Genomic DNA, 25798 nt, shown 5'->3' with positions numbered 1-25798 from the left:
ATTATCTTTAACTCCACCGTTGTTCGTAAAATTACCGCATACACCATCACTCGTTGCCACTATTTCGAAGACAATTTTCTCATTCTATAAAGTTTTCAGTTTTTAAGTGTTCGTGGATTTTAAGAGGCATCTGAATTATTTTTTGTACAACAAATCTATTTTTTATTGAAAGCTAACACATCCGTGGTTGTTATTGCGGTCGTATATCTTTCAAAAATGATTTTGGTGTAAAGATATTATCGAAAATCAAATACGTAACACACTAATGTAGGCTACAATTTGAGCTAAGCATCCATGCCTCTTAATTTTCAATTTGTCTGCCAGAGGTGTCAAAGCGTTGCATTCTGAAAGTTTAATACGCATACAAGCATTCATCCCAATCTAACAGATCATTGCATCATCTCATTGACATAGTCAAATTCTTTAAGTTACACATGATACCCCAAGCTCATCAGTATGTCTACCGGTCTACCCCCATTAGGATAATATGGAACAGAATAATGCTGTTTATTAAAAGCTCTTGTTTACCTCACAGCCTTGATAGCTCTTATGTTCTTTTCGAATAAAACTCTTAAAATTCCATTTTCTTACCACTTTAATAACGATTTTGTCGTTTGAAGACATTGTCACGTCACTCGATGTTTCACGTTTTATTGCAAACGATGAAGGAGAAGAAGCAAAAAACATTTCTACCCTTAAAATGAATAGGTCGCGGTTTACGACGCTACACAATAAGCTTTTATCGTATGAATTGAAAATTTCGTTATCTTTACTGGTTTCTGTGAGACTTATTTGAGGTACAGAAATTTCGTGAATTTGTATGATTTTAGCTGCAAGAACTCGACAATATCTGTAAAGAACGTTCAGTGTAGTCTTTGTCAGACTAAATTCAAAAGTTTATGTTTGTTGTTCCATGACCTATTTTACCAGATCGATTTTTGTGAAATTGCTAACACTCGCCATCTCGTCCAAAATTTTCCGATGATTTTCATCAAATTTTCCGATCAAAAATTTATTACTGTAAATAATAAAGTTAATCAAATTATACCAAATCGAATCGCATCACGAACATTTTACTGATTTAAAACATTTTCAACTTCGATTGTATTTTAATATAATTTTTGTCATCCACCAATGAGGAGATGTAGAAGAGTATTCGCATTTGAAATTTAACGAACATCAACATTTTTAGTATTTGAATAATGCTGTGGTATTATATAAATGCCTGTCTGTAGCACATTTATTTTAATTTAATCCAAGGAAAAAGCGGCCGGTCGACAATTGAATAACAGCCCATCGGAGAAAAAAGGAACATTGCGAACTGTACGGCAATTTATGAAATTGGGAAAACAACGGCATCAACGTCAAACGTCGCGTGACAGTAGCACTGAAGATGAGGGAAGGTATGTTTCTATATTATTATTGTTATGTATAATATGAATCAGTCATATCTCTCCAGAAATTACATTTTTGTTTATGGCATTTCTCGGGGCCATATAAATCATATTTATATAAACAATGAGTGACTATACACCGGGAATTTCATTTCATATTTTCATGTTTTCAAATATTTGAATCATTTATCATGGAAAACGAAAATATTTTCGTTTCGGTAATTATAAAACACCTTCTATCTCACTGTGCCATTCAGGCATTGATTCATGAAAATTCACTGTCCAGCCATCAGTGAAGCGTTTAACGAATTTCCATTCTTCCAATTTAATTCAACGAACACAAATTTAAGTTTTTGCTATGGCGTCTCGTCCATATCCTTTTTGTTTTCATTTTATTTTTAATTAATCGTCGATTTATTCAACAAATTAGGTCGATGGAACGACGTGTATAATATTAGAGAAATGCGACCCCATCCCCATTTTTGCTTTACAGCAAAAATAGACATTGTGATATTTACATAGAATCAACATTGATTTTCATAGTATGTTAGTGTATGTAATCCATGCCTCCGGATCCGAATACGATAGTTACATGGTTGATATAAGGCAATTAATTAAACGTCCTCAAATTGGTCATCGATTATTATCATTATTGTTGTTCTATTATTGTGTGTAGTGTATAATATCCAAGGCTGATTGGACAAAATCGTACGGGTGTGCAATACATATAAATGTTTCTATTAAAGATCTCTCATTACGGACACAGACGGTGCAACATCGGGCCAGGAAACACAAAATGAACAAACAGATAATATGTCACAAGCAGACAGCTTACAATCAGGTGCATCAAGTGACGTTGAAGAGTGTACAAATTTGGATAGCAGAAACAGGAGGTAAAAAAATGTATTTCATTTGCTCGGTTTTAACGTTTTTTACGGTTAATTTGAATGCAAAATTTCTCCTAAGGGGCATGGATGCTCAGCTAAAAAGCCTACATTTTTTCCGCCTTCATCTTTTACCAGAAATCTATTTGAAAAAATTAAAACTGTAAACCACAATGACAACCACAAAAGGGTTGGCTTTTGATGACGAAAGTAGAATTTTGTGCGTCATTTCACTAGTTATGAGAAAACTAAGCATTTTATGCAAATTTAGGTAAACTACTCACTTTTCTCAGAACTCGTCAAACTGATGCAAATTTCTTCTTTTTTATTAAAAGCCAACTTTTTTGTGGTTTTATATTTTGCAAAAGGGATTCTGGCGAAAAATATCATCGAAAATAAAATACGAAACTCGAAACTGTAGGCTACAATTTTAGCCAAGCACCCATGCCTCAACGGATTTATTAATGAAATAGGTAATTTACACCGAGCTTAAATCAGAATTTTTTCCTACAATTTCTAGAGTACGACCTCTCTCTAAGGTTGAACACCATTTAAAAGCGCAGGACTTTCAAGTTTGCGTGACAATAATTGAAGCACGACAATTGCCTGGTTTAAATATGGACCCCGTTGTTTGTATACAAATAGGCGACCAAAAGAAATATACCAGCGTCAAGGAAAGCACTAATTGTCCGTATTATAATGAGGTTCGTATATATTGTGCTTTGTATTTTAACATACTTCCATTCCATAGTCACAATGCTCTTTGAAATTAATGATCATTTGTTGAAATCTACGGTGTACAAGTGTACATACATTGTGTGGCACGTTATCATTCAGTGTACAATTCCGTACGTATCGTTTATATACGTTTAGCTTATTATTTTCTGTCTAGTCAGGACGAATTTAGATTAAATTTAACTGACCGCGGTTAGCTGTTTTTAAACGTTGAAATCATTAAAAAAATTGAAATTTATAATTTTGCGTGCGTGAACTTCATGAATGAATTTTATTAATTTTCATTACTTGGGGAATTGTGGGACACGTCATGTACGGCTCGAAAATTCCACAAAAAGACAAACGTCCTTAATGGTCCAATTTATAATTAATAATGGATGATCCAATATAACATTTTAACAGGAAGATTTTAGTAGAGCAAATACACTGAATTGCACTTGATGTGAATACTGACTTCCAGAAAAAAAGAGTCCAAACTGTATCTCAGCTAACAAAAATTTCAATTTAATTCGATGAAAAAACATTTCACATTTTTTAAATGGTTACAAGCTTAAAAACAGCATGACATCTACGGAACACACCATGTGCGAATAATTTCGCTAATCAATTAATTTAATGAGCAACTTGAAGTACACACCCCGAGGCGCAAATGGATTGCAAAAATGATTTCAATTCGAAATGTGTGAGCAACGGTTTCATTTTTCAACTATTCTCATATGTTTGTCTAAAATAGTTTTCATATCTAGGGTGAGAATCATAAAAAATAAATCTGTTCGGTTGCTTTAACAACGTGTATATGTGGTAGCTGGATATTTATTCATCGAATTACTTCAGGAAAGTGGATACTTTCGACGAAGTGTTGATTTAAGATTTGCAGAAGAAAAGATTTATTTTTACAAATGAATAGAATTAAAACATCCGACAATTTCCATCCAAATAATTCGGTTCAGGCGTTCCATACATATGAGTAAAATATATTAAGACACGTACTTAAATATATGAATATCAGCATTGCATGTCGATAACAATGACTGGCTTGAAATTGCTGGCTGTTATAATTCCACTGGTGTAATTTCATGTTCTTCATACTTTTTCTAATCCTCTGTGATGGAATCGGCACGTACCGTAAACAAATTCGTAAAGCTCATAAGATAACTCATATCATACATGTAACAGAAAGAATGGAGCTTTGGTAAAATTGTTGAAGTTAAGTAAATCGTGTGTCGTAGACGTAGAGTTTTCAGACAATATTCAACGACAAAAATGGTTTATTCACTTTCTGTGTAATTTTCACATACTCATTTTCGTTTGAATGAAACTAATTGTGGAATATCCGCTGGAAATAAATCGAAATCTTATTTTATGTTTACGTTTTAATTCAAGCGCCAATAAATGTTCATTCACTCATTTCTCCGTGGTATACGACAGGAAATAAGATAAATTTTTCAATCCGGATATTGAAGGCATTCATACATAGAGAAACGGGTAGAGTTTCTCTGGAGAATCTCACAGTTTTGCTATCAAAAAAATAAAATAAAAATTGAAAAGAAAGTTGAATAACAAAGAAACAGTGTAGCGTGTTTCTTCAATTCAAAGTCGACTCTCTTTTCCGCTTGAAATGAACTTTCTTACGTTATCACGTTTTTATGTGAATTAAAACCGCATTCCACAGGTATTAACAAAGAACGTAATTTCTTCTTCGCTTTATGGCATTATCGGGTTATCTGAAATCCAGTTTTTTAGCGTTCAGGTCACGTAAGGCCTAGTCCAAGCGTTACGAAAACAGGTGTATTTTACTCGAAATGCTTCTTGGTACGATTTTTAATGTTTCAATACATTCGTATGCCATTTCGATAACGAAATTAATGTTTTTCTTTCATCCTTAGATTACCAATATTTTTTCGCACTAGTTAGGAAAAGTGATTTTGTCGAAGTAATGAATTTCGTTCTCAATTTAATAGTTTTTAAGTCAACGTCATCCAACCTTACCACTTTGTACACGAGAAAATTACGTAATCCCACTATATGTAACAAATTATAAATAATGTTAAGGGCATTTTCTGTGTATCACCCAGCAGTAGTATGTAATTTGAAGCCACTACCATCGAGTTGACTTTGTTTTTCAATTTTTCTTTTGCAGTACTTTGTGTTTGACTTCCACATGGCACCGGTGATGCTTTTCGATAAAATTATTACTCTGTCCGTAAGTATCCATTATTTGTACATTATCTTCACTTGAGTACAGTCTTAGGTGGTAACGTTTTTTTCTTTGATATCCTTAACGAAATTGTGTTGTATATTTACGTTGAAGGTCCGTAAGGGTTGTGTCGGGTTGTGGGTATATTGAAGGCGTTCCGGGTATTAGGGCTTTGTTTGTTTTTGTTTTAAAAACGAGAAGAGACAACATCTGAAGTTTGTATTTTATTTTTGTAATGTGAAACCTATAGCTTAAAATCAAGAACGAGACAATATCCGCCAAACATGCTTCTTTAACACTGCGTCGCAGTATGAAATATAAAAAAATCAAACTGTCGTTAACACCCAAGGTAACAGGCTGATGAAATTATAAACTTATTCCATAAGCTAGGCGGAACATTGAAAAAGGGCAAAAAATAAGGAAAACAAACGTGGTTCAGCTCATCGGTTTTTAAAAGACCAAACGAACTCTTTTGCAAATTCATTTCGATTCATTCAGTGTTTCGTTTGGTGAAACTGAAACCAATTAATATTTAACTGCGTCTCGAATATCTATTGAATCTTTGCATGATGCGGAAAATTAATCATGAATGTACCTTTATGTCCAGGTTCTATTCTCGAAAAAATATCCTTCAGAATTTTGCAGTGTAGCCGGAAGCGTTATAGTCTTGGTTGAATCGATTGAATTTTTAATTAAAATGCAGCCATGTAGGGTAAGCGCACCAATTCTCGGACAAGAATGAGCCCTCGGATACCTATTATTCTTTAATTCATAAACTCTATTCTTGTCCCAAGATTGGTACGCTTACTCTAAATTCGAATTATTTTGTATCGAGCTTCAGAACGCAGTGGCATTATACCAACATTCAAAAACTGAATTTATATGAGAAGTTGTGATTATACTAACCGTTAAACAAGCTCTTCTGGTACTTGGTTTGCGGTGTATCATACAAATAACGATGTTTTCCTTGAAGAAACCATCTAAGAAAACTGACCTAGGCGCGACAATTTTACACTTTGTATGAAGTTACTTATAAGACTAATACAACATTTCGTTCTGGCTGCTAAATTTATTGTTTAGACGAGTGGGAGGTTTGCGGTCCGACTCAAAGTCAAGGGTTACAATATCTGACTCGTCAACAAATCAGTTAACGAGCAACAGTGGACATAATTGTGGAATGTAATTAAATTATATCCAACCACAACTGGTGCTACTTGGGGAGGAGAAAAAAATAATCAATCCTTGATTACGATTCAAAATCACTGTAAGCGCCTACATACTGTCATATGAATTTTATGTGCCATGTCCTGCTGCCTACATTTTATTTTATGGGAAGATCAATGTGATAAAAATGACAACGTTTTCGCACAGCCTCTTTTTGCGGTCCGACTCAATGTCAAGGGTTACAATATCTGACTCGTCAACAAATCAGTTAACGAGCAACAGTGGACATAATTGTGGAATGTAATTAAATTATATCCAACCACAACTGGTGCTACTTGGGGAGGAGAAAAAAATAATCAATCCTTGATTACGATTCAAAATCACTGTAAGCGCCTACATACTGTCATATGAATTTTATGTGCCATGTCCTGCTGCCTACATTTTATTTTATGGGAAGATCAATGTGATAAAAATGACAACGTTTTCGCACAGCCTCTTTTTGCGGTCCGACTCAATGTCAAGGGTTACAATATCTGACTCGTCAACAAATCAGTTAACGAGCAACAGTGGACATAATTGTGGAATGTAATTAAATTATATCCAACCACAACTGGTGCTACTTGGGGAGGAGAAAAAAATAATCAATCCTTGATTACGATTCAAAATCACTGTAAGCGCCTACATACTGTCATATGAATTTTATGTGCCATGTCCTGCTGCCTACATTTTATTTTATGGGAAGATCAATGTGATAAAAATGACAACGTTTTCGCACAGCCTCTTTTAATATACATAAGACATTTTATCTGCGATTTCATTTCAGTAATAAGGAACCGTGTTTTAATGTGATGTTGTCATAATTTTGCGTTCGCAAATAGTAACGACACGTGTGATACAGATTGTGTGTTTAAAGCAGACATGTTATACCAGCATAGAAGGGTGGTATTACATATAGCAATGTTTATTAATTTAAAACCAACAATCGTAGAAAACATGCAACATTATATTACCTGGCTAACATTAATGCCACACCTAACCCCCGTGTATACACACACACACATTACACATCTAAATGACAAAATGTACCTTCCGAAATTCCTTTACTACGATGGTAAACAAATTATTTGTTTTAATTGCCGGTTTCGTTCCTTGTTTGCTTGGAAATGTTTGTATAAATATTTGAGTAGGATTGAATATAACAAGTGGAATATCACTCAGCTGGAAATATAACAACATTTATGGCAGTCCAGTTTACACGATTTGATTGGTATTTAATGTCAACAAAAACGTGTTTTTTGCCATATAATAGGTTTGATCTTATTGGCAAATATTTTTTTGGTGTTGTTATTGTTTTACAAGCAGTTAACATTGACACTGATTTCCATATATCTATTGAGGCTTCGCTATTTCCGGTGTACTTAATCTGTAACATATGAATGGGAAAATGGTTTCTGGCAAAAGGCAATTTGCCCTTTTTCACACTTTTTTGTCCAAAACATTTGGCTGATCTGTCCAATAGGTCGACAGTCCACTTCGATAATGTAATATCTATGGGAACGAATATCTGTTCTTCAAAAACTATCGAAGTGAGAAGCTGTTTGACCTAGCAATTTCTGTCTATTTTGTGGAGTAAAACTAGAATCTCTGGTTAGATGACATAGTGGGCAGTGAAGAGGTATTTCAATATCCCAACTACGTCAATTTGATTAGAAGTTGAGAAGATTCTTTTGTTGAAAAATGAAAACCTAAGAAAACAAACTGATGATTTGTACATGAAGCTCGACATGAAGTGAGTAGATAGATAAAATCATTGACATATTACTTTAGGCATCATGTAGTTCGAAAAAAAAAGCTGAAACATCTTTACAATCAATGGTTATTTGTGTACCTGTTTTGGACGATTGATTTTAGGCAATTTCGCGGATTATAGGCTGAACGAAGTGTGGCTTACAAGCGAAAGTGCCTTAAATCAACCGTCCCAAACAGGTGCACATGTCAGTTTTCATGCAGAGGGCCAGAAACCCGAGAAAATTCGAAAAATTGCCCTCATTTTCGGCCCCGAAGCATGAAAATAAAATTTTATCCGACCTGTTTCAAAGCTCGCCGGATTATTTTCATTTTTATTTTATTTTCACAGCGTACGCGTAGGTCAGAAAAGTTCAATACAAAATAATGAAGGCCTCATGCCTTATGGTATATTGCGTAAACTTTAGCTGGTCCACTTCTCGACAGTTTTGATAATTTTCAATGGGACGTTCCACATTTGTTCTACATTTTTTTGAGCAGTATCAGCTTTACAGCCCAGTGAGCGTGAGCTTAAAACTTAGCTTTCAGAGAAAATCGTGATATCTCAAAAAGTTCAACATCAGTCATCTGTCGGTCGCTGTAGACCGATTTGGTATTTTGCGTGCACGATAATATTTCGGCTAAAGTGTTGATTGGATGTTTTTAGTCATTAAATAAGGTGAAAAAACACTAATGGAATACTGTTCAGCCCAACCAACCGGGAAATTGGTCAAAATTGACTTTGAAAATTTCAAAAATCCATGTAAAATCAGAAACGTTTTGGAATCAATTACTTTCTTCTTATGGTACGGTATTTTCAAAACTAACGATAAAAAGTACAAACCATTTACAACAACAACAAACAAGCAAAAAATGCAGACTTTTTTTCAGCAAGAGTTTTGAGCAAACCATGAAAAGATTTTTTGCGTAGAAATTCCCTAAATTATCGTAGCTCCTCTTCCGCCTACTGACACATTGCTTTTTATTCATTTGGTTTTTGTTTTGTTATTTTTACAAACTTTCACAATTCGACCCATTTCAGTCATTAAATGGTAAAATTGTAAAGGTTCGTCACACTGATCTATCCGATCAAATCTGATCTATTTGAATATTCAAAATGTTGACTTTATGGTCCTCATTCGTTACCCTTTACACCACTTATGTATAGTGAAACTCATCGGGCGATCAATACCAAATAGTCAATTGATAAAAGTGTATTTAATTTGAGTAAAACAAATTTAATTGAAATATCTTCACAGGTAATTCATTCCAGAAAATTCTTGAGATCTGGAACAGTGGTCGGATCATTCAAAATCGATCTAAAAACTGTATACGACCGATTGGGTACTAAAAATTGAACAAAAATAAATGTTTTTTTTTCTCTTTATGCTCAAAATTCCTTAAAATATTATATTCGTGTCACTTACCTATTATAGATGTTGTCATTATCATGTACTATTTCACGTTCATCTATACATATAATTACAGAAGTTTAATCCGCTTAATCAACAAATTTTTCTCCTTTATTATCGAATTAACTACTATACACACAACAAACAACAAATTTCTCTACTTCCATTACAAAATAAAACCACAGACCATAATATACCACTTTTCGTCTTACTGAAGTTTCTGCGTCAATGATTTCACAGATGAGGCATGTGACGATGCGTTTATTAAACAACACATTTCAGACGATGTTCGAAATTCAATTTAAAACAAAATTTCATTGTTACAATAGCAGCCGAATGTAGTCGTGTATTTTTGTCTTTAATTTTTAAGGATCAGAGTGCATTCAATGAACATTTCGATTGTATTCGACTTTGGTGTTTTAAATATTTGACTTTCACTGCACATTTGATTTGTTCTGAATGCACTCTGATAGGTTACCGACTGTAGAAAATAACATTAATTTCATTTTTTTATTTGTTGTTAATTTATACAAACAAATTTTTTCTCTCTCTATTTACTCATGTTTTTGAAAAAAAAAAATCGCAAATTTGGATGAAATAAAAAAAATTGTAATTACAATAAAAAGGTGTTGCAAAGTAGAAGTATGTTGCGGCCAAATGTATTGGTTGGCTCATTTAAATTGGATATTGCTACTGTTTGGCTTCAAAAAGGTAATACTAGTTGTACTTAACTTACGTGCCAGTGCTTATTTTAATCATCATTCACTCAGCATGTTAAGTAGAGCTTTATTGCACATACATTTTTCAATTCATTTACATTTCCGTTTGAGACAGACTTTACTTTACTTAGCGACACACACAACAGATGCAGTATAGTGGCCTGTTGCTTTGTCATTGCTCTCATTCGGAAAGCTTCAGTGGTTATGCGGTATTGCCGATATTTAAATCCAAATTGTGCAAGAGAATATTTTCTCAAAAATAGACTCTGGGTCAAAGGGATACCCATATTGTTGTAGCTATTGTTAAACTAACCGATAGATTGCCTTAGTATGCGCAATAAAAAAATCAGCTTAAATTTCAGGTTGTCCCTTCGAAGTTTAACTAACAAGTCGAAGAGCAAAACAAATCTCATTTTTTTCTGAATCTGTGGTTCCAACGACACAACGTGTTGTAACATTATTATGATCTAATATTGTAAAGTTTCTTAGATTATGCTAATCCTACCTATGCCAGAATAAACAAATTCGATCACTGTTCTCTACTGCATTTGAAGACCTTCATTCCGTATTAATTTCCTCTGCAACGGCTTCGTTACTTGAATTGGATTCAGTAAAAATAGTAAAAAAATCTCTTGCTACTCTTAAAAAAATCAAAAAAGTTCCTACATGACGCATTGGTGCGACATATGAACCAAACCCGAACAATAATAATTTTATAACAAATCCAACCTCATAAAAAGAATAAATAATTTAATAAAACGGTTTAACAACCATGAGATAAACATTTCCTAAAATGAACTGGTCTACAGCCGTGCGAGCATCCTTTCCCCTTATTCACAAATGGAGTTATCTGAAAAAACAAGTCATAAAATTGAAGTTGTTGTTAGTCATTAATTTTGTTGTTTTTTTAAGTACCGAAATGGATGCAAAAAACTAATAACACAACTGCTATGAATACGAAAAACTTCATTGTTGATGCAGAATTTATAATCGTTCTGTTCGTGAAACAACCGTTAGAGTTGTGCAACTGATTAATTTGATAATAAAAATGTTTTCTTCTTATATATGATCCAAAAATCGGATTCATTTTTCAAATTTGCATTTTATTTTTTTAAGTAAACATATCCCCATTTTGTGTGTTACAATTGCCATAAATTACCGAACGACCAGACAAATGGAGTGAATTTGAAAAATTAGGAACAATTGTTTTGCACAGATATGATGTACACCTGTTAAAATACTTCCGTATACCATGCTCATTCCATATGAAGAGAGAAGTTACGATGTTACTCGAAAGGAATTGCTTTCATACATTATATACATACACACAAGACCGAGTTCTAGTTGTTTTCATTCCATTTAGATTTTATGGAAATTATTTTAATTCATAATGAGAATAAGGTTGTTTTTGTGGAATCATTTCTATTTCTATTTGGTTGGGAAAATCTTAGTAGCATAAAATGAGTAATATACAAACCTAATTAAAAAATAAATGGCTTAATCCTTGCGGAAAATTGTTGTTAAATTAATTAAAAGAAAATATTTATTTCCGTTTGTCGTTTAAATGAATTTTTTCCGCGCTGATTATAGTACGATGAATAATCAAAAGAATTTAAACATTAGACGAGACGATTCAATGCACACATTTCCGTTAACTAAGAGAAGAAAATAGTAAGTTAAAATACTACCACTTAGGTAGCTCAGCCCAGGGCCTATTTTTGAAAAAAATTCCAAAATTTCCAAAACCTGCGAACGTCCAAAAACCGAATAATTTCCAACTGTTTTGGCAACTCCGGAGCTCAGCCTTATGTTTTAGCCTGCTCTCAATGATTTTGTTTGATTATTGACGCTCTCAACTTTCAAATTAATCATGCTCGTTCGTCTTCATTTGAAACCTGATAGTGTCAAGAAATAATCGAGAGTCAGTTAAAACGCAAGGCTGATTCAGGAGATGCCAAAACAGTTCGAAATTATGGAAAAATTCGGTTTTTGGACGTTCGCAGTTTTTGGAAATTTTTGGCAATTTTTTGGAAATTTTGGAAAAAATTTCCAAAAATAGGCACTGGCTCAGCCGTTCTTGCTGTTATTCGTTTCGCTCATTTGGTATGTTATTTCAAAATTTGACCATGAAATTCAGAATTGATACCTCAGAACGGGTCAAGTCAACCTGAAACCTGACCCGAAAAACCTAAAATCTGAGTTGACCTCAACCCGAAGTTCTGTTTCTGTTTCGATCTGAAGTGACCTGAAACCTGATTTGACCTGAGTTATCGTTCTTTCGTTTTTTCTTTCAAATAATTGTCCGAAAATATTTTGTATACATTTTTGGAAGATAAAACCTCGGGGATTTTCAATTTTGCACGGCAACTCGGCCTCGCCTCGGATTCATAAACGTAATTCAAATGAAAACTGGACCTTTCAACTTTTCCTAACTGGTTATGTAAATAACTATTTGTTAAAAATTGTGAATAATTCGTAGCAGTACAAAGTGAAATGCAGTCTCGTAATTAAGGTCTGTTTAAACCGGCAACACACAAACAGTTTAAAATTGTTGATCCTAGTTAATCCCCTTACGCACTGGCTTTTGTTATTCACACAGTAGTGCGATATAGCATAATCCACATTTCAGTGCTGACAATTGCCAGTGTGTTTCTAGATTTCATTAACTTAAATCCTCGAAAATTTATTTTAAAGTTTTTCTTCTGATTTACATCCTAAGACTTTGCTTTTGCTAGTGATCTAACTATAGATGATTCAAAGCAAATAAAATTTAAGTTAGTGTGGAATGAAAAGACTGGAAAATAGATCCTAATTTAGACAGAAAGCAGATTCAAATCGGAAGATCAAAAATGATGGTAACGTGGTTCAAATTGACTTTGTTACTTAAAACGTAATTGGTTCCTAAGTCTCTTGAACTATCTTTGGAATAACATTCACCCTTATTACGTGGAAAGCATTACTTGCAGCAATAAAACTGCAATATTATCTGGTGAATGAATCCATTATCCAAATACACATTTTCAAATTGAAAACAAAATTCAATTTCGTTTTTTATAGTTTTACTCAACACTTTAATTTCTCTGTGTTTACCGTTATTGGAATAAACGGAACTTGGGTTGTGAATACAAGAATATTAGACTAGAAAATCCCATGGATGTGATCATGTAAACAATTTTCTTCCCATTCCCTTTTCGTATTTAGTTACGTTGGATGATTCCCGGGTATTATTGCTTGTACAATGTTGTTTGTGAATGTCTCGCATTTAGAATTTGATTTTGATGGAACATCTTTGTATCACAAAATGGATATATTGATGATGGACGCTGAGCCTTCATAAACCCATACATTTATTAAACACGAAGGTTTTGTCCGTTTTTGTCTATCGAAGTAAATAAGAACACACCAGCCAGATCTTGTGGCTTATCGTCGTTGTCGATAACAAATGACTGATTTATTGTAGAAAAATTTGAAACATCGACCTAACGCTTACGTCAAGAGATTGCTCGTTAGAATGAGCTTCAGGCATGACTCAAAATGATGAACCAAAATCAGTCCTAAGTCAACATTCAACAATGTCAACTCTTCCATTCGTTTTTCTTTTGCAACGTTTTCGGTATCCAATTAACCATGATTAACCACAAAAAAAGGGTAAAAATTCTTTGCTTAATTGAAAGAACTGTAAGAGCGGTAGCGATGATAAGAAGAAAGCATAAATAGGGTTCAGGTTCAGATGCTACTTTGCGAAAATGCTGTCGTTTAATTGAATCTAATTTCTTGCTCGAAATTAGTTTTTCGACATGAACACTAGTTGTTGTGCTCGTACATGCCAATTTATGGTACAAGAGAAAATAATTTTATTAATTAGCAGTTTTCTAAAGAGACACACATTTAATAGCAGCATAACAGTCAAAATAGTCATAAACAGTTTATGAATCCATTGCTCATTTTGACTGAGAAAGTGTCACTCATTAGGAAGGATACAAGTCTTTACATAGAGTGATCGTAGTTATAGCAACAAATAATGTGCGTACTTAATTAATTGGTTTCAACTGAAATATGTGTTTGCATGGTTGCTGTATATAATGTTCGGTTAACTTCAATGTTGTATTTTATAATTTGAACAACATGAAATAAATGTGATTGGTAAATAGAAACGCTGTGTGCGACTGGAATTCATAATTCATGCTCGTTTGTTTCACGTCTGTTCGGAAAATTGGTTTGAACTTACAGAAATGTAATATTCTAATTCGGTCTGATGTAAATACACACGGATCAAAACGCTACCCATGTCACAATTCATTTTACATATAATACGCATGCAAACAAGAGTAAAATCGAGAGAATCCATCATTCAACCGATGATTGCTAAAAAAAATACTTCATATCGTCGTAAGGATGTAGAAATTGAAAAGACTTTATAAGAAAGAGTTTATTTGGTGGAAAATATGTGTATACCTAGGTGGAATTGACACTTTATCAACTTATTACGGCTATCGAAAATCGAATGCTGTGAACATTTTCCTGTCTGTAACATTTTTGAAAATTTCCCAAATTGAAGTCGTTTGTCTGTTGTATGTCAAAGTACAAAAATTCCTCTTAAAAGTTAAACGAGTCGATTGACATGCAAATTACTACATGCCATTCAACACTAAATTTATGTTGGCTTGACATGATGTTCTGAAACAGCAATACAGCCAAAAAAGCAACCCTATAAACAAAACTTTTTCTATGGAAAAAAAAGTTTAAAGTGAGTAGTCGCCCTTTTTCTAGATGCTATTCGTCCCATAATTCGATCAATTTTACCTTATAGTATGAGAACGATTATTTCCCTCACATATACAAGTCGAATCTTGTACAAAATATTGTCAGGTCACTCTTCGTCCCTTATCCAACGATCTGGATACGCTGCTATAGTTTTGTGGATAAACAAATTTAAAAACACCTGCCCCGAGGTCGAATAGCATAAAAATTCAAGTAAATTCAACTCGAATAACAAACAAAATTTAACGACACGAAGATGACATCTACTTTATTGAATGAATTTCAAGTGCCCATTCCATAAGAAGCTTAACGTCACTTTATTTTTGAAAGTTTCGCACGTCCAACAGTACATGTAAGTAGGTACCTAAAACGATTTTTTTTCTGGAACTTTAAACTCTCAAGATGTATGGATTGGAAAGCACAGTTTCAGACATTCAGCAGAAACTGGTAACACAACATAAAAAGAATGTTTTGTTGTACTGAATCAACAATAATTTTTGTCGAAAGATTAGTAGATTACATTGGAAGTTGCGAAAGTAATTCATTACATGAGGATAACAATTTCGTCATAAAAGCAAACTCACTCGAGCAAACTGCTATCTAACTGTCAACTTTAGCATGTAGTAGGCAATACAAGTATATACATCTTACGGTGACGAAATTGGAGGATTTATCAGAATTTATTCAAGACTTGTTTACTTGCATCAAACGTTGTATATACGAGTATGTCTTGGATTTTAGACAATATCGCTTGCTGTAGAACAAACGGAGCAAGACGGATATACATAAATACTTATCGGACTACAGCGACAACTTTTCCATATGCTGCATGCCTATTCTCGGTAAAGTGCACTTACCGTCACTTTTTGTGGCAGGGAAACACTTACTGTAGACAAACATGTAATAATATGTGATAATAAATAATGTAATAATTTCCCATTTATCACTCTAGACCATTTTCGTATATCGGTTCCCGGCAGATAATAGTAGATTATTCACCTCTGTCCACATGTTTATTTAGACACTTGGGGAGTTGTTGCATGAGCCGAAGACGAATGTTATAACCCCAAGTGTCTAAATAAACATTTGGACAGAGGTGAATACGCTATTTTATCTACCGACGGCGAAATAATAGCACTTTTTCACTGCTATTATTTCACCTAGGGAGATAAAAAAGTATATGGGCCTCTTGCCAAAATTGTTATCTTGACGTTATTACAAGGGGGACCGCACTGAAAAGAGTTGCATAGAGTTGCAATCTGAAAAAAAGAATTGCAAAAGAGTTGCACGCAAAAATAAAGAGTTGTAAAAGAGTTGCACGCGGAAAAAAAGAGTTGCAAAAGAGTTGCACGCCGAAAAAAAGAATAACAAAAGAGTTGCATGTGCCAAAAATAAAGAGTTGCACAAAATCTGGAATTAATACAGAAGAAAGATCTTCCTTCATTCGACCCAATACAAATTGTAAGAATACAAAGATAAGAGATTCTATAAAATTATTAAAAGAATTTCGAAAATGAACGTTAGAGACACAATTTGTGTTTGTAGAGAACACCAACTGACAAGAAATTTAAAATTTTGACACTGAGATGTTCACAAATGTCCTCCATTCCATTTTTCTCAAATAACTTTGGCTTTTTATTGTAAAAATTTCTAAAATTCGCCGCAAGTCAACAAAAAATTAGAACCGTTTCACTTCATTGTAATAGTAGAAATCTAAAGAGTCGCTACCATTACGTGAAGGTGGAACAAATCGATAATTAGAAACAAGCCAAACTACTGGAAATTTACCTTCGAAATATCCTTTCTCAAAAATTAACTTACTAAAATACAAAATTACATTTTTCAATTCAGCCACCCATTCATTTCTATCGTCATTGAATTCAAGTAATTATATCTCTGATAATAACACCGATTTTCGGTCCATCGAACACACCGATGAAAAAGAGTTGCAGAAAGAGTTGCAAAAGAGTTGCACGCGGAAAAAATGAGCTGAAAAAGAGTTGCATGCCGAAAAAAAGAGTTGCACGAGGAAAAAGAGTTGCAAGTTCAGTGCGGTCCCCCTCGCGTTATTACTTGTATCGTTCACAAAGCATATGACCCACCCATTGGTGATCGAATTGTTCATTCGCAATTATTGTATTTCATTAGAATATGAGTAAGTACACAGATGCATGACAAAGTACATCGGATTTATAAACAAATGCGTGCGTATGACATAAAATTACATAATACACGTTTGTATGGTACTGACATGCCTTCCATTTATTGCATTTTGTCATTGAAACGAAGTAGAAAACATAAATCCCATCCCATAAACCATAATCCGCTTTGCAGAATCTTTTTTTTTTCATCCTTTTTTCAAACCATTTATTTTCACATAAAGCAGCATGTGAATAATATTGAACTTTCAATTTTCTTCTAAATTAGGAAAAGATAAATAAAAACGTAAAGTTTGTGAAACTCATTTCATTTTGCTTGCAGTATATACATTTTGTTCATTAAAACGCAATCACATTCACTTCAATCACATAACATAAAAATTGAAGCAAGAAACTTAAAAAAAAAGAAATTGAAAAATAAAAACATAAATTTGGTTCGTGGTTTTCCAATTTTCTATTTTATTTACAGACCATCAATTCTATCACAAATGGGCCTTGCTTACCGACCCAGAAGATTTTATTAGCGGACCAAAAGGTTACTTAAAATGTGATATTGGTATCATCGGTAAGGGTGATACCGTAAAAGTGCCGCAAAAATCGGAAAAAGATCCCGACGACATTGAAGCGTAAGTCATTTTAACATTTGTTAGTGTTCGACAATTCAGCCAAAAAGGCCAGTTTGCAAATATGTACCAAATTTCGGTAGAGGTTTTCCAACCAATGAAGGGTGAATGTGAGATAAATTTCAAATTAAATTGGGTGAATGAAAAGGCGGGGTACACCATGCAGAGTGATATGGTTTGTCATCAACGTTGTTTTCCTTCTCGTAAACCTCACCGAAATGTGCATATTTTCTTCGTCGCCTTTGTTCAATTAACTTTTTTTTTCTCCAAAATTAACCACAAACATGTCAAAGCAACATTGCGAGTAAGATTTATTTCTCTTTTCTGGCAGTAATTTGTTATTACCGGACGGTGTTCCTATCGAAAGGCAACGAGCGAAATTTGTTGTGAAAATTTATCGTGCGGATGGATTGCCGCGAATGAATTCATCGATTATGGCGAATGTGAAACGAGCTTTTACTGGTGAAACAAAGGATTTGGTCAGTCCGTATGTACATGTGTCATTTGCTGGATTAAGTGTAAGTGTATGATTAGGTAAAATTTGTAAATTTTCTTTGTGTAGCAGAAAGTAAGACATTTCGACGAAATGGCTTCATTACTAAAATAAAAATTACCACATCTTCACTCTGCATACCCTTATGTGGTTTAGTCATCTTAAATATGGAATGAAGAAACTCTGAAAATTCAGAGTGTTTTAAAAATTTAAATTTATGATAAACACAACAGTATATATTGATGTTTCCATATTATACAGGGGAAAACGAGTTTGAAGAGGAATTCGTATAATCCAGTGTGGAATGAACAGCTCGTATTTACGGAAATGTTCCCGCCTCTGTGCCAACGTATTAAGGTATGTACTTTAAAAGAAATTGTAAACGGATAAAGGTAATTATTTATACGGAATATTAAATACAAACACAGCAGCTGTAAAGCGTAATATATAGGGAGTGTTTTTGCAGAGAGAATGTATAATTGAGTCCTCTGTGAAGAAGCAGTGTAATAATGTATGCAGAAGAATGCTTTACATTTTGCATTATTATGGGAATGAAGCTTTTTCTGTTTTACTTTTGTAAACTGTTGAACCGTTATGGAAAAAGAAGAATTTCTAAAATAATAAAGAATTGAGAAACTTAATTTGCATTTGCGGTTTGGAACTTTTTTTTTGGCTGAAAAACAGTTACAGTTTTTTTAAAACCTTCATACAACTGAATACAAGAAGTAGCAGTTTTCAGTACAAGTAACGAAACGGGATTGTTTTTCGCATACTATGTATTCGCATTACTGATTGAAGTACTCTTCGCCGTTTAGGCTTTCAAATCAAGATTTTTGTTTGGTGTACTGTACTGTGGTGTATTAGACTGTGGACACTTAAGTTTCAAAAGTAATCTTAAGAGTCATATCGCCAAATCTTCAGGCGATTTTTTTAACTTTGGGAACAAGCGGTCTCCGATTTTAATTAGTGATCGCTCGTTGGACTTGTCTTTCAATTCTAGGAAACGTGTCTTTCACTTTTTCTAAAAAAAAATTGTTTTCTGTGAAAAAAGCTCAAAAGTAAAGACATGTCAGAGGGTACCGAAAACAGTTTTTCGGCAATAACTCAAGAAAAAATTATTTTAAATTGCTGTAATGTTATACGAATGTCGGCCTTGGAAAGACCTACAGGTAGAGTATACGCACTGCTTGGTGCGAGTACATCCACGAGAGTTATGACTAAAAATATAGTGAATGTTCGGAGAGTCCGGATTCTCTGCAGCTTCGTTGTTCCACGGAACTGAGTATGGGGTGTTGTAGCTGGCCTCACCCACCCACTATCTTTGCACATATAAATGAACCCAGTACTTTTGTGCTTGGGCTTGCAACAAATGTCTTGGAAAAAAGTTGGTGCCAAAATGCAGATTTTTTCCTTCTTTCTGAGGGCTCTACAGCTGGAACAGTATCTGGAACGGTACTACGGCAGTCATTTTTTATCGTCTACTATTCTTTTACCTTATCAATAGAAAAACGCTGTGATATGTCGCGAATATATGTCGTTGAAACAGATCCAATGTCAGTAATATCAAGAGAAAAATTATTTAATTTTTCTCGGAGGATTTTAGTCAAATAAAGTGTTAGCACATGGCCTCAGGAGTCCGGAACAGTAATTAGTTTTTCAGTCGGACCAATATCTGCTACGCGACAGGAGTTTGGAAAAACGATATGATCAAGTGTGAGCAAACGGTTTTCCCAATCTTCTGTCACGCAGCAAATATTGGTCCAATTGAAAAACTAATTGAGTTCTGAGGTCATTTGCTATACGCTAACACTTTATTTGACTAAAATCCTCGGAGAAAAATTTAATGATTTTTCTCTTGATATTACTAATTACAGTGGATCTGATATATTCGCGACATATCGAAGCGTTTTTCGGCAATAACTGAAAAACTGTTTTCGGTACCCTCTGACATGTCTTTACTTTTGAGAGCTTTTGACAGAAAATAATTTTTTTTAAAATAGAGAAAGATACGTGTTTCCTAGAATTGAAAGACGAACCCAACGAGCTATCACTCATTAAAATCGGAGACCGCTTGTTCCCCAATCGCCGGAAGTCTTGGCGATATGACTCTTAAATGCAGTAGGAAACGTAATTCAGTACGATACTAGAACGAAATATGCATTTTTCGGAACTACATTACAGAATAATAATTCTCTCAATTCAGTGACAAAGAGTAGAGCCTTCATTAACTTTTTTAAGAAATACATTGGTTGGTGACTCAATTTGCTTCAGCTGTTGCTCAGTTGGTCCACGCTGGTTGGATCATGTATGAAATTTGATGATAATAGCATATTCTGTTGCTGAGTTGCGTAAATTCATTTTTTCGCAATTCCGGTCCATAATCATCACCTTTCCATGCATCCATTTAATGTCGTTTTGAAGGTATTTATTTCACTGTATTCCCGGACACAGCGCAATATGAACTTTTTTTCGCACGCCATTACCTTCAACGAAGGCTAAATTTTTATAAATAAAAATCTTGCATTGACCAGAAATCGAACCCCCGACACCAAAAGGTTTTTGAGCACAAAGCAGCGACTATAGCCATTCGGCTATAGAGTCATACAATTATACCGAACGTATTGTTGAAGAGTATATACTAAGCATTGACTACTCGATTTCATTCAACGCGTCTCTTTACATCACATTGTAATGTGTATTATAATGCAGCTTTCTTGATCGTTCAAATGAATTTCTGTATACACAAGAATTTTGGAACAAAATGTAGGATATGTTTTGCATTGGAAAGGTGATTATGGCCCGAAATTGCGAAAAACGTTGTATCTACCACGGTAGGTATGCCGGTATTTTCTCGCACACGACGTCTTGTCGACCTCGGCTTCGACATCTAGTGCGAAAAAATACCGGCATACCTACCTTGGTAGATAAATAACTATTAAATAAACGATGTGCAGTCGCGTAGTCACATTTTGCACACCATTTCGATGTACGTATCGAACAGTTTTTTTTTTGTGCGTTGATATACCAAATAACAATTTTACCGTGAGAAAGACCTCTATTTCCAGTACAAATTTCGAGTAAATTTGTTATTTTCGCCCACTTGCAGGTGATTCTTTGTACATTCAACGCCGCACTTAGTACAATACTTTCTTAATTTGTGAATTCGTTTTGTTTTGAGGAGTGCATACGAGTGGGAGGTTGCTATATTCCCACTCCTCATAACAACAAATTCGCAAGCCATGATTACGGACCTTGCCTTCGACTAAAGCCACAAAACATCCACTTCTCAAAAAATCAAAAATCAAGCAACGTAACATACCATTTCCCTTTGGTTTTCAATATCAATTTTTCATAAATCGTGCTAGTTCTCACAAAAAGACAGTTTCACACTTGGTGTAGTTAAACGTTTCAGTTGTTTCTAATATCGTTGACTTCTGTACCCAATGCACATTGCACATCCCATCGTATTTCCAATAAAAACAATTTCATTGTCATTTTGTGTTTGCAATTGCTCCATGCGACATTCAGTCTAAATTAAATTTTCAATTATCGCAATAACGTTCCAAATTCCGGCTCCATATGTTCCTAAAGCACTCACAAAATGCACATTAAATTATAAAACTTAGATTGCTAGAAGCAAATGAATGTTATTGGTCTGACCGAAATGAAACATGAACGGTGTGCGAAGTTCGATAAGAGGCTAGACAAGAGTGGATGCTTTAAAATCAATGACAACGTTGGCCATACAGTCCATATGGAATATTTATAAAACAATTTTTTATCTGTCGTATTTTCCGACATTAATAATCTGTAGTTGTCGTCTATCCGGATTTTATAGTAGTCTCGAGGCTACGCGATATATCAGCGCTGACGGGAACACATTTTGTATAGCATTTCGCGGAACTGTGAACTTCTAGGACGCTTGGTTTATTAACAAGCAAATCCAACTTTAACAAAATAATGAATTTTTGGCAAGTTAGATTTTGCTTATACAAATACCAATCGACCCAGACGTTTATGTATATATTAATAGAAATCTCACCTGATCAACTTGATCTGCACCAAAAATCAGATTAACTAGGGATGCTTTCGTTTTGAACGACCGAATTTGTTTGATACGACGAATGTTATTTTGGTATGATCTCCGTTACCTCATTTAATGTGTAACATTGCAAAATGTGAGGCGTGAATAGCAGTCAAAATTTGTTAACTGAATTGCCATTGATATACATCAGAACTAACACATTGGTTGAGACGAAGTTTTTAAGTGGAATGAATAATTCAAATGCAGTTTTCAATCCAAGCTCTGAAAAATTTAAATTCAAGACACTCTATGAGATATTTCAGAGACAGCACACCGCATTCCACGTTGAACTTAATATTAACCCATCGTCTTCTTCGTGTAGGTTAACAGGAGAACATAAGTCTAACATCATATTTCATGTATTTTAAGAACAGACAGAGACCGAATGTGTGGACACTGTTGCATACGACATGATACGAATTAATATTTATGTACAAAATTCACATAAATAAAGCTAGAACTTTCAGCGAAAATGGGATTTAATCTTTGAATATATTATGTTGTTTTTTATCGAAGTCTTAAAGTATTTTCCATTCACCTTTTTCTGTTGCAACGAAGTGCACCTTTCTTCATTTTCTCATGAATATGCAAAGTGTACACCTGCAGCACGGATTTTATTAAAGTTAATCGTCTGCTTTTGTGTTGTATTATGTATAAAGTGTCACTTTAAATAGTTATTTACGTATCAAGTGGAAAGTGATTTTTTTTGGCGAGTATGCAGTGTTGCAACATTAGTCGAACTTTGTGCAATCCTTTCCATTCCAAGTGTTATTAAAGTAGAATTTCCCTTATTCGCGGGGCGACAGTAGCAGCTTTCGCTGCATGACATAACAAATATGTTTCCTTTTAATTTAATCAAAATACGTCAATGGCAAGTGTAAAGTTAATGAATCTCGCACGCGTAGGATCTGTGATAAATTGATGGTGAATGGTGGTGGTAATTCAAGCAATTCTCAGTCAGTCAAATGTCACACAGAAACAATTTTCCTTTACATCACCATCACAGTTAATTGACTTGATCATGTTTCATGGTATTAAAAATTAGAAATTTTTCCTTCCGAAATTTTCACAGAATATTAAATAGACTTGACGATTGGAGTAGAAAGAAAAGGTACCGTTGCGGACATGACAACATCTTGGGATTTCTGTTCATAGTAAAATCTCCTTATAATCCATTTTACAGTTAACGAACAACCTCACCTATATTCACCAAAGAAAAAGGCACGTGTGTATAATACTGTCCGTATTAAGAAGAAGAAACTTTCCTAACAAAACATGAAAAAAAAAAAAATATTTTTATCGCCACATTACACAACGTATGTTACACCTACGGCACACATTTTATTCGCAGATTCAACTGAGAGACGCCGATCCAGTTAAGCCTTCAATCATTGGAACTCATTACATCGATCTGAAACAAATCTCCAATGATGGCGAAAAAGGATTTTTGCCAACTTACGGTCCCTCCTTTATTCATTTGTATGGCTCAACGCGGGACTACAGCTTATTGGATCAACATTCCAATTTGAATACGGGATTGGGAGAGGGAGTTAGTTACAGGTGAATATAAAAGTTGTTGCTGGTAGATTCCGTTGATGTGTGAACATTTTCCTGTGAATTTAATGCTCACTTCCGTTTTCGTTAATTAGGGCGCGATTGTTGATTGCAATCCGAACGGAAATCACGGATAACATTGACATAAACTCGGAGAAAAATGGTTTGAAAAGGCTAAAATATTTACAAAAAATCCACCGCCAAGTAACAAAAAATTTCAGTCGAACTAGAACCAACATTTCCCATATCCGAATCGTCCTACTCGAAAACCGAAGAATTTTTCCTCTTTTCCACCATAATGGAGGCGTCAATGCTGGATAAAAAATTGAGCGAGAAACCTGTATATTTCGAACTGAGCATCGGCAATGCCGGTAACAGTTTGGACGGTCACAACGAAAGCAATTGCAATAATTTAAATGATGACGAAGAGCTGGAAACGGTTGACACGACATCATATAGCAGTACGACCAGTTCCTGTAAGCCGATTTCACACGATAAATCGCACTTTTACCTGCCATATTGGGATTATAAGCCATGCATGGATGTCCGTTGCTATTTTCCTGATTTGCGTCGTCGAATGTATAATAGTAATATGATATCGAAAATCAGCGATAAAATGGTAAATATTCAATTCTTGATGGTTGTAGTTGTTGTTGTTGTTGTTACTTACATTATGGTGGTCTTTGACGGTATTTTAGCTAAATTAATTGCGTTAATTGATATTGCCATTTGCATAATTTTCGTCGACTGTGTGATTGTTTTATTATGTTCCTAAATTGGTTGAACATAAGTTGCTATTACAGCGAAATGGCTATTATAATGTAGTCACTAAATTATTGTGTTCTATTCCATTACCGCAAACTTCGTGTCTGTGACATTTATTCATGTGTAATGGAACGGAATGGTTACGGGGGTCGGTGCATTAAATTAACCATCAGGTACGCACGAAAGCGTATTTGATTGTAAAGTTGTGCGAGCAATTAGCACGCGATAAACAAAAAAACATATAATGTGATTAACTGAAACAAGTCACATGATGTTTGGTTATATTTATCCAAAATGGATTCTCTTGGGATTGAAAAATCGCACATGCATAAGTTGAGAGAAGGAGAGTCGGGGGAAAATAGTTATTTTGCACCACCAAATGCAGGTTGCCAACCCGAGACGAGACCGAGTTTGACATCATGTGCGATCAACTAGTTTCATTTACTTTAAAAAAATTATTCTTTTGCTTGGTCAGTAATTCCAATGAAAGTATACTCTTTAGGTATACGGATAATGTCATATATGGTTGAATAAAAGAAATTTTTTGCAACAATTTTGGTCAATTCAAAGCAATACAACGTTTTGTTTACATTTCCTGTTTCTCACTTTCTTTGAACCGAGCTTTTAACTCAACCAACAATACCTAACGTATGGATAAACAATCTCGTAAACAATCACTTATTATCGAGTTCAACGCACCAGCATATATCTGGATTTTAAATGTAACAAACAAGTTTATGTAACTAAGACACTCTTCTTGTCATTGTCAAGTACAGTGCAAATGCTGCGGTGCGTTGCAACATCAGTTTGAATTAATTAATGATGCAAAAATTGAATTGGAGTAAAAGAAATGAATAGTCGAGGGAATTATTCAGCATCTAAATCATAAGAGGGATTCTTCTGAAAAAACAGAAGACCAAAATCGGACACATTTTCAGTTTCATAAAAAATCTTCAAAGCTTGTGTGTCTAGCGTGAAGTGATCAAAAACCGAAAACTTGCACTTTTCTTACAAAAATTTCTTTAGTTACACGAGCCGTACATGGTCGTGTGGGGTGTCATTAGAAAAG

The 25798-nt window shown here is 34.3% G+C and overlaps 1 protein-coding gene and 1 long non-coding RNA gene across 3 annotated transcripts in view; both read left to right on the top strand.

Annotated features, from left to right (window-relative positions):
• Positions 1-25798, top strand: part of LOC119068851 (otoferlin-like) — a 48998-nt gene that overhangs the window by 13500 nt on the left and 9700 nt on the right. The window contains exons 7-17 of one of the 2 annotated variants that reach the window (XM_037172667.1): positions 1261-1403; positions 2141-2287; positions 2799-2982; positions 5154-5216; positions 10198-10282; positions 17680-17836; positions 18165-18351; positions 18588-18683; positions 23762-23970; positions 24060-24127; positions 24186-24583. In XM_037172667.1, coding sequence (XP_037028562.1) covers positions 1261-1403; positions 2141-2287; positions 2799-2982; positions 5154-5216; positions 10198-10282; positions 17680-17836; positions 18165-18351; positions 18588-18683; positions 23762-23970; positions 24060-24127; positions 24186-24583 — 1737 coding nt within the window. Of the gene's footprint in view, positions 1-1260; positions 1404-2140; positions 2288-2798; positions 2983-5153; positions 5217-9418; positions 9504-10197; positions 10283-17679; positions 17837-18164; positions 18352-18587; positions 18684-23761; positions 23971-24059; positions 24128-24185; positions 24584-25798 lie in introns of both variants that reach the window. The other variant, XM_037172668.1, reaches the window with a different exon arrangement.
• Positions 11744-16717, top strand: LOC119068902. The gene is made up of 3 exons (XR_005086244.1): positions 11744-11754; positions 16355-16364; positions 16527-16717. It is a non-coding gene; the product is annotated as an uncharacterized LOC119068902 (long non-coding RNA).

This window comes from Bradysia coprophila, assembly GCF_014529535.1.
Source record: "Bradysia coprophila strain Holo2 chromosome X unlocalized genomic scaffold, BU_Bcop_v1 contig_20, whole genome shotgun sequence".
In the NCBI taxonomy this organism is placed as follows: domain Eukaryota; kingdom Metazoa; phylum Arthropoda; class Insecta; order Diptera; family Sciaridae; genus Bradysia; species Bradysia coprophila.
This window is presented reverse-complemented; position numbering and strand designations above follow the sequence as displayed.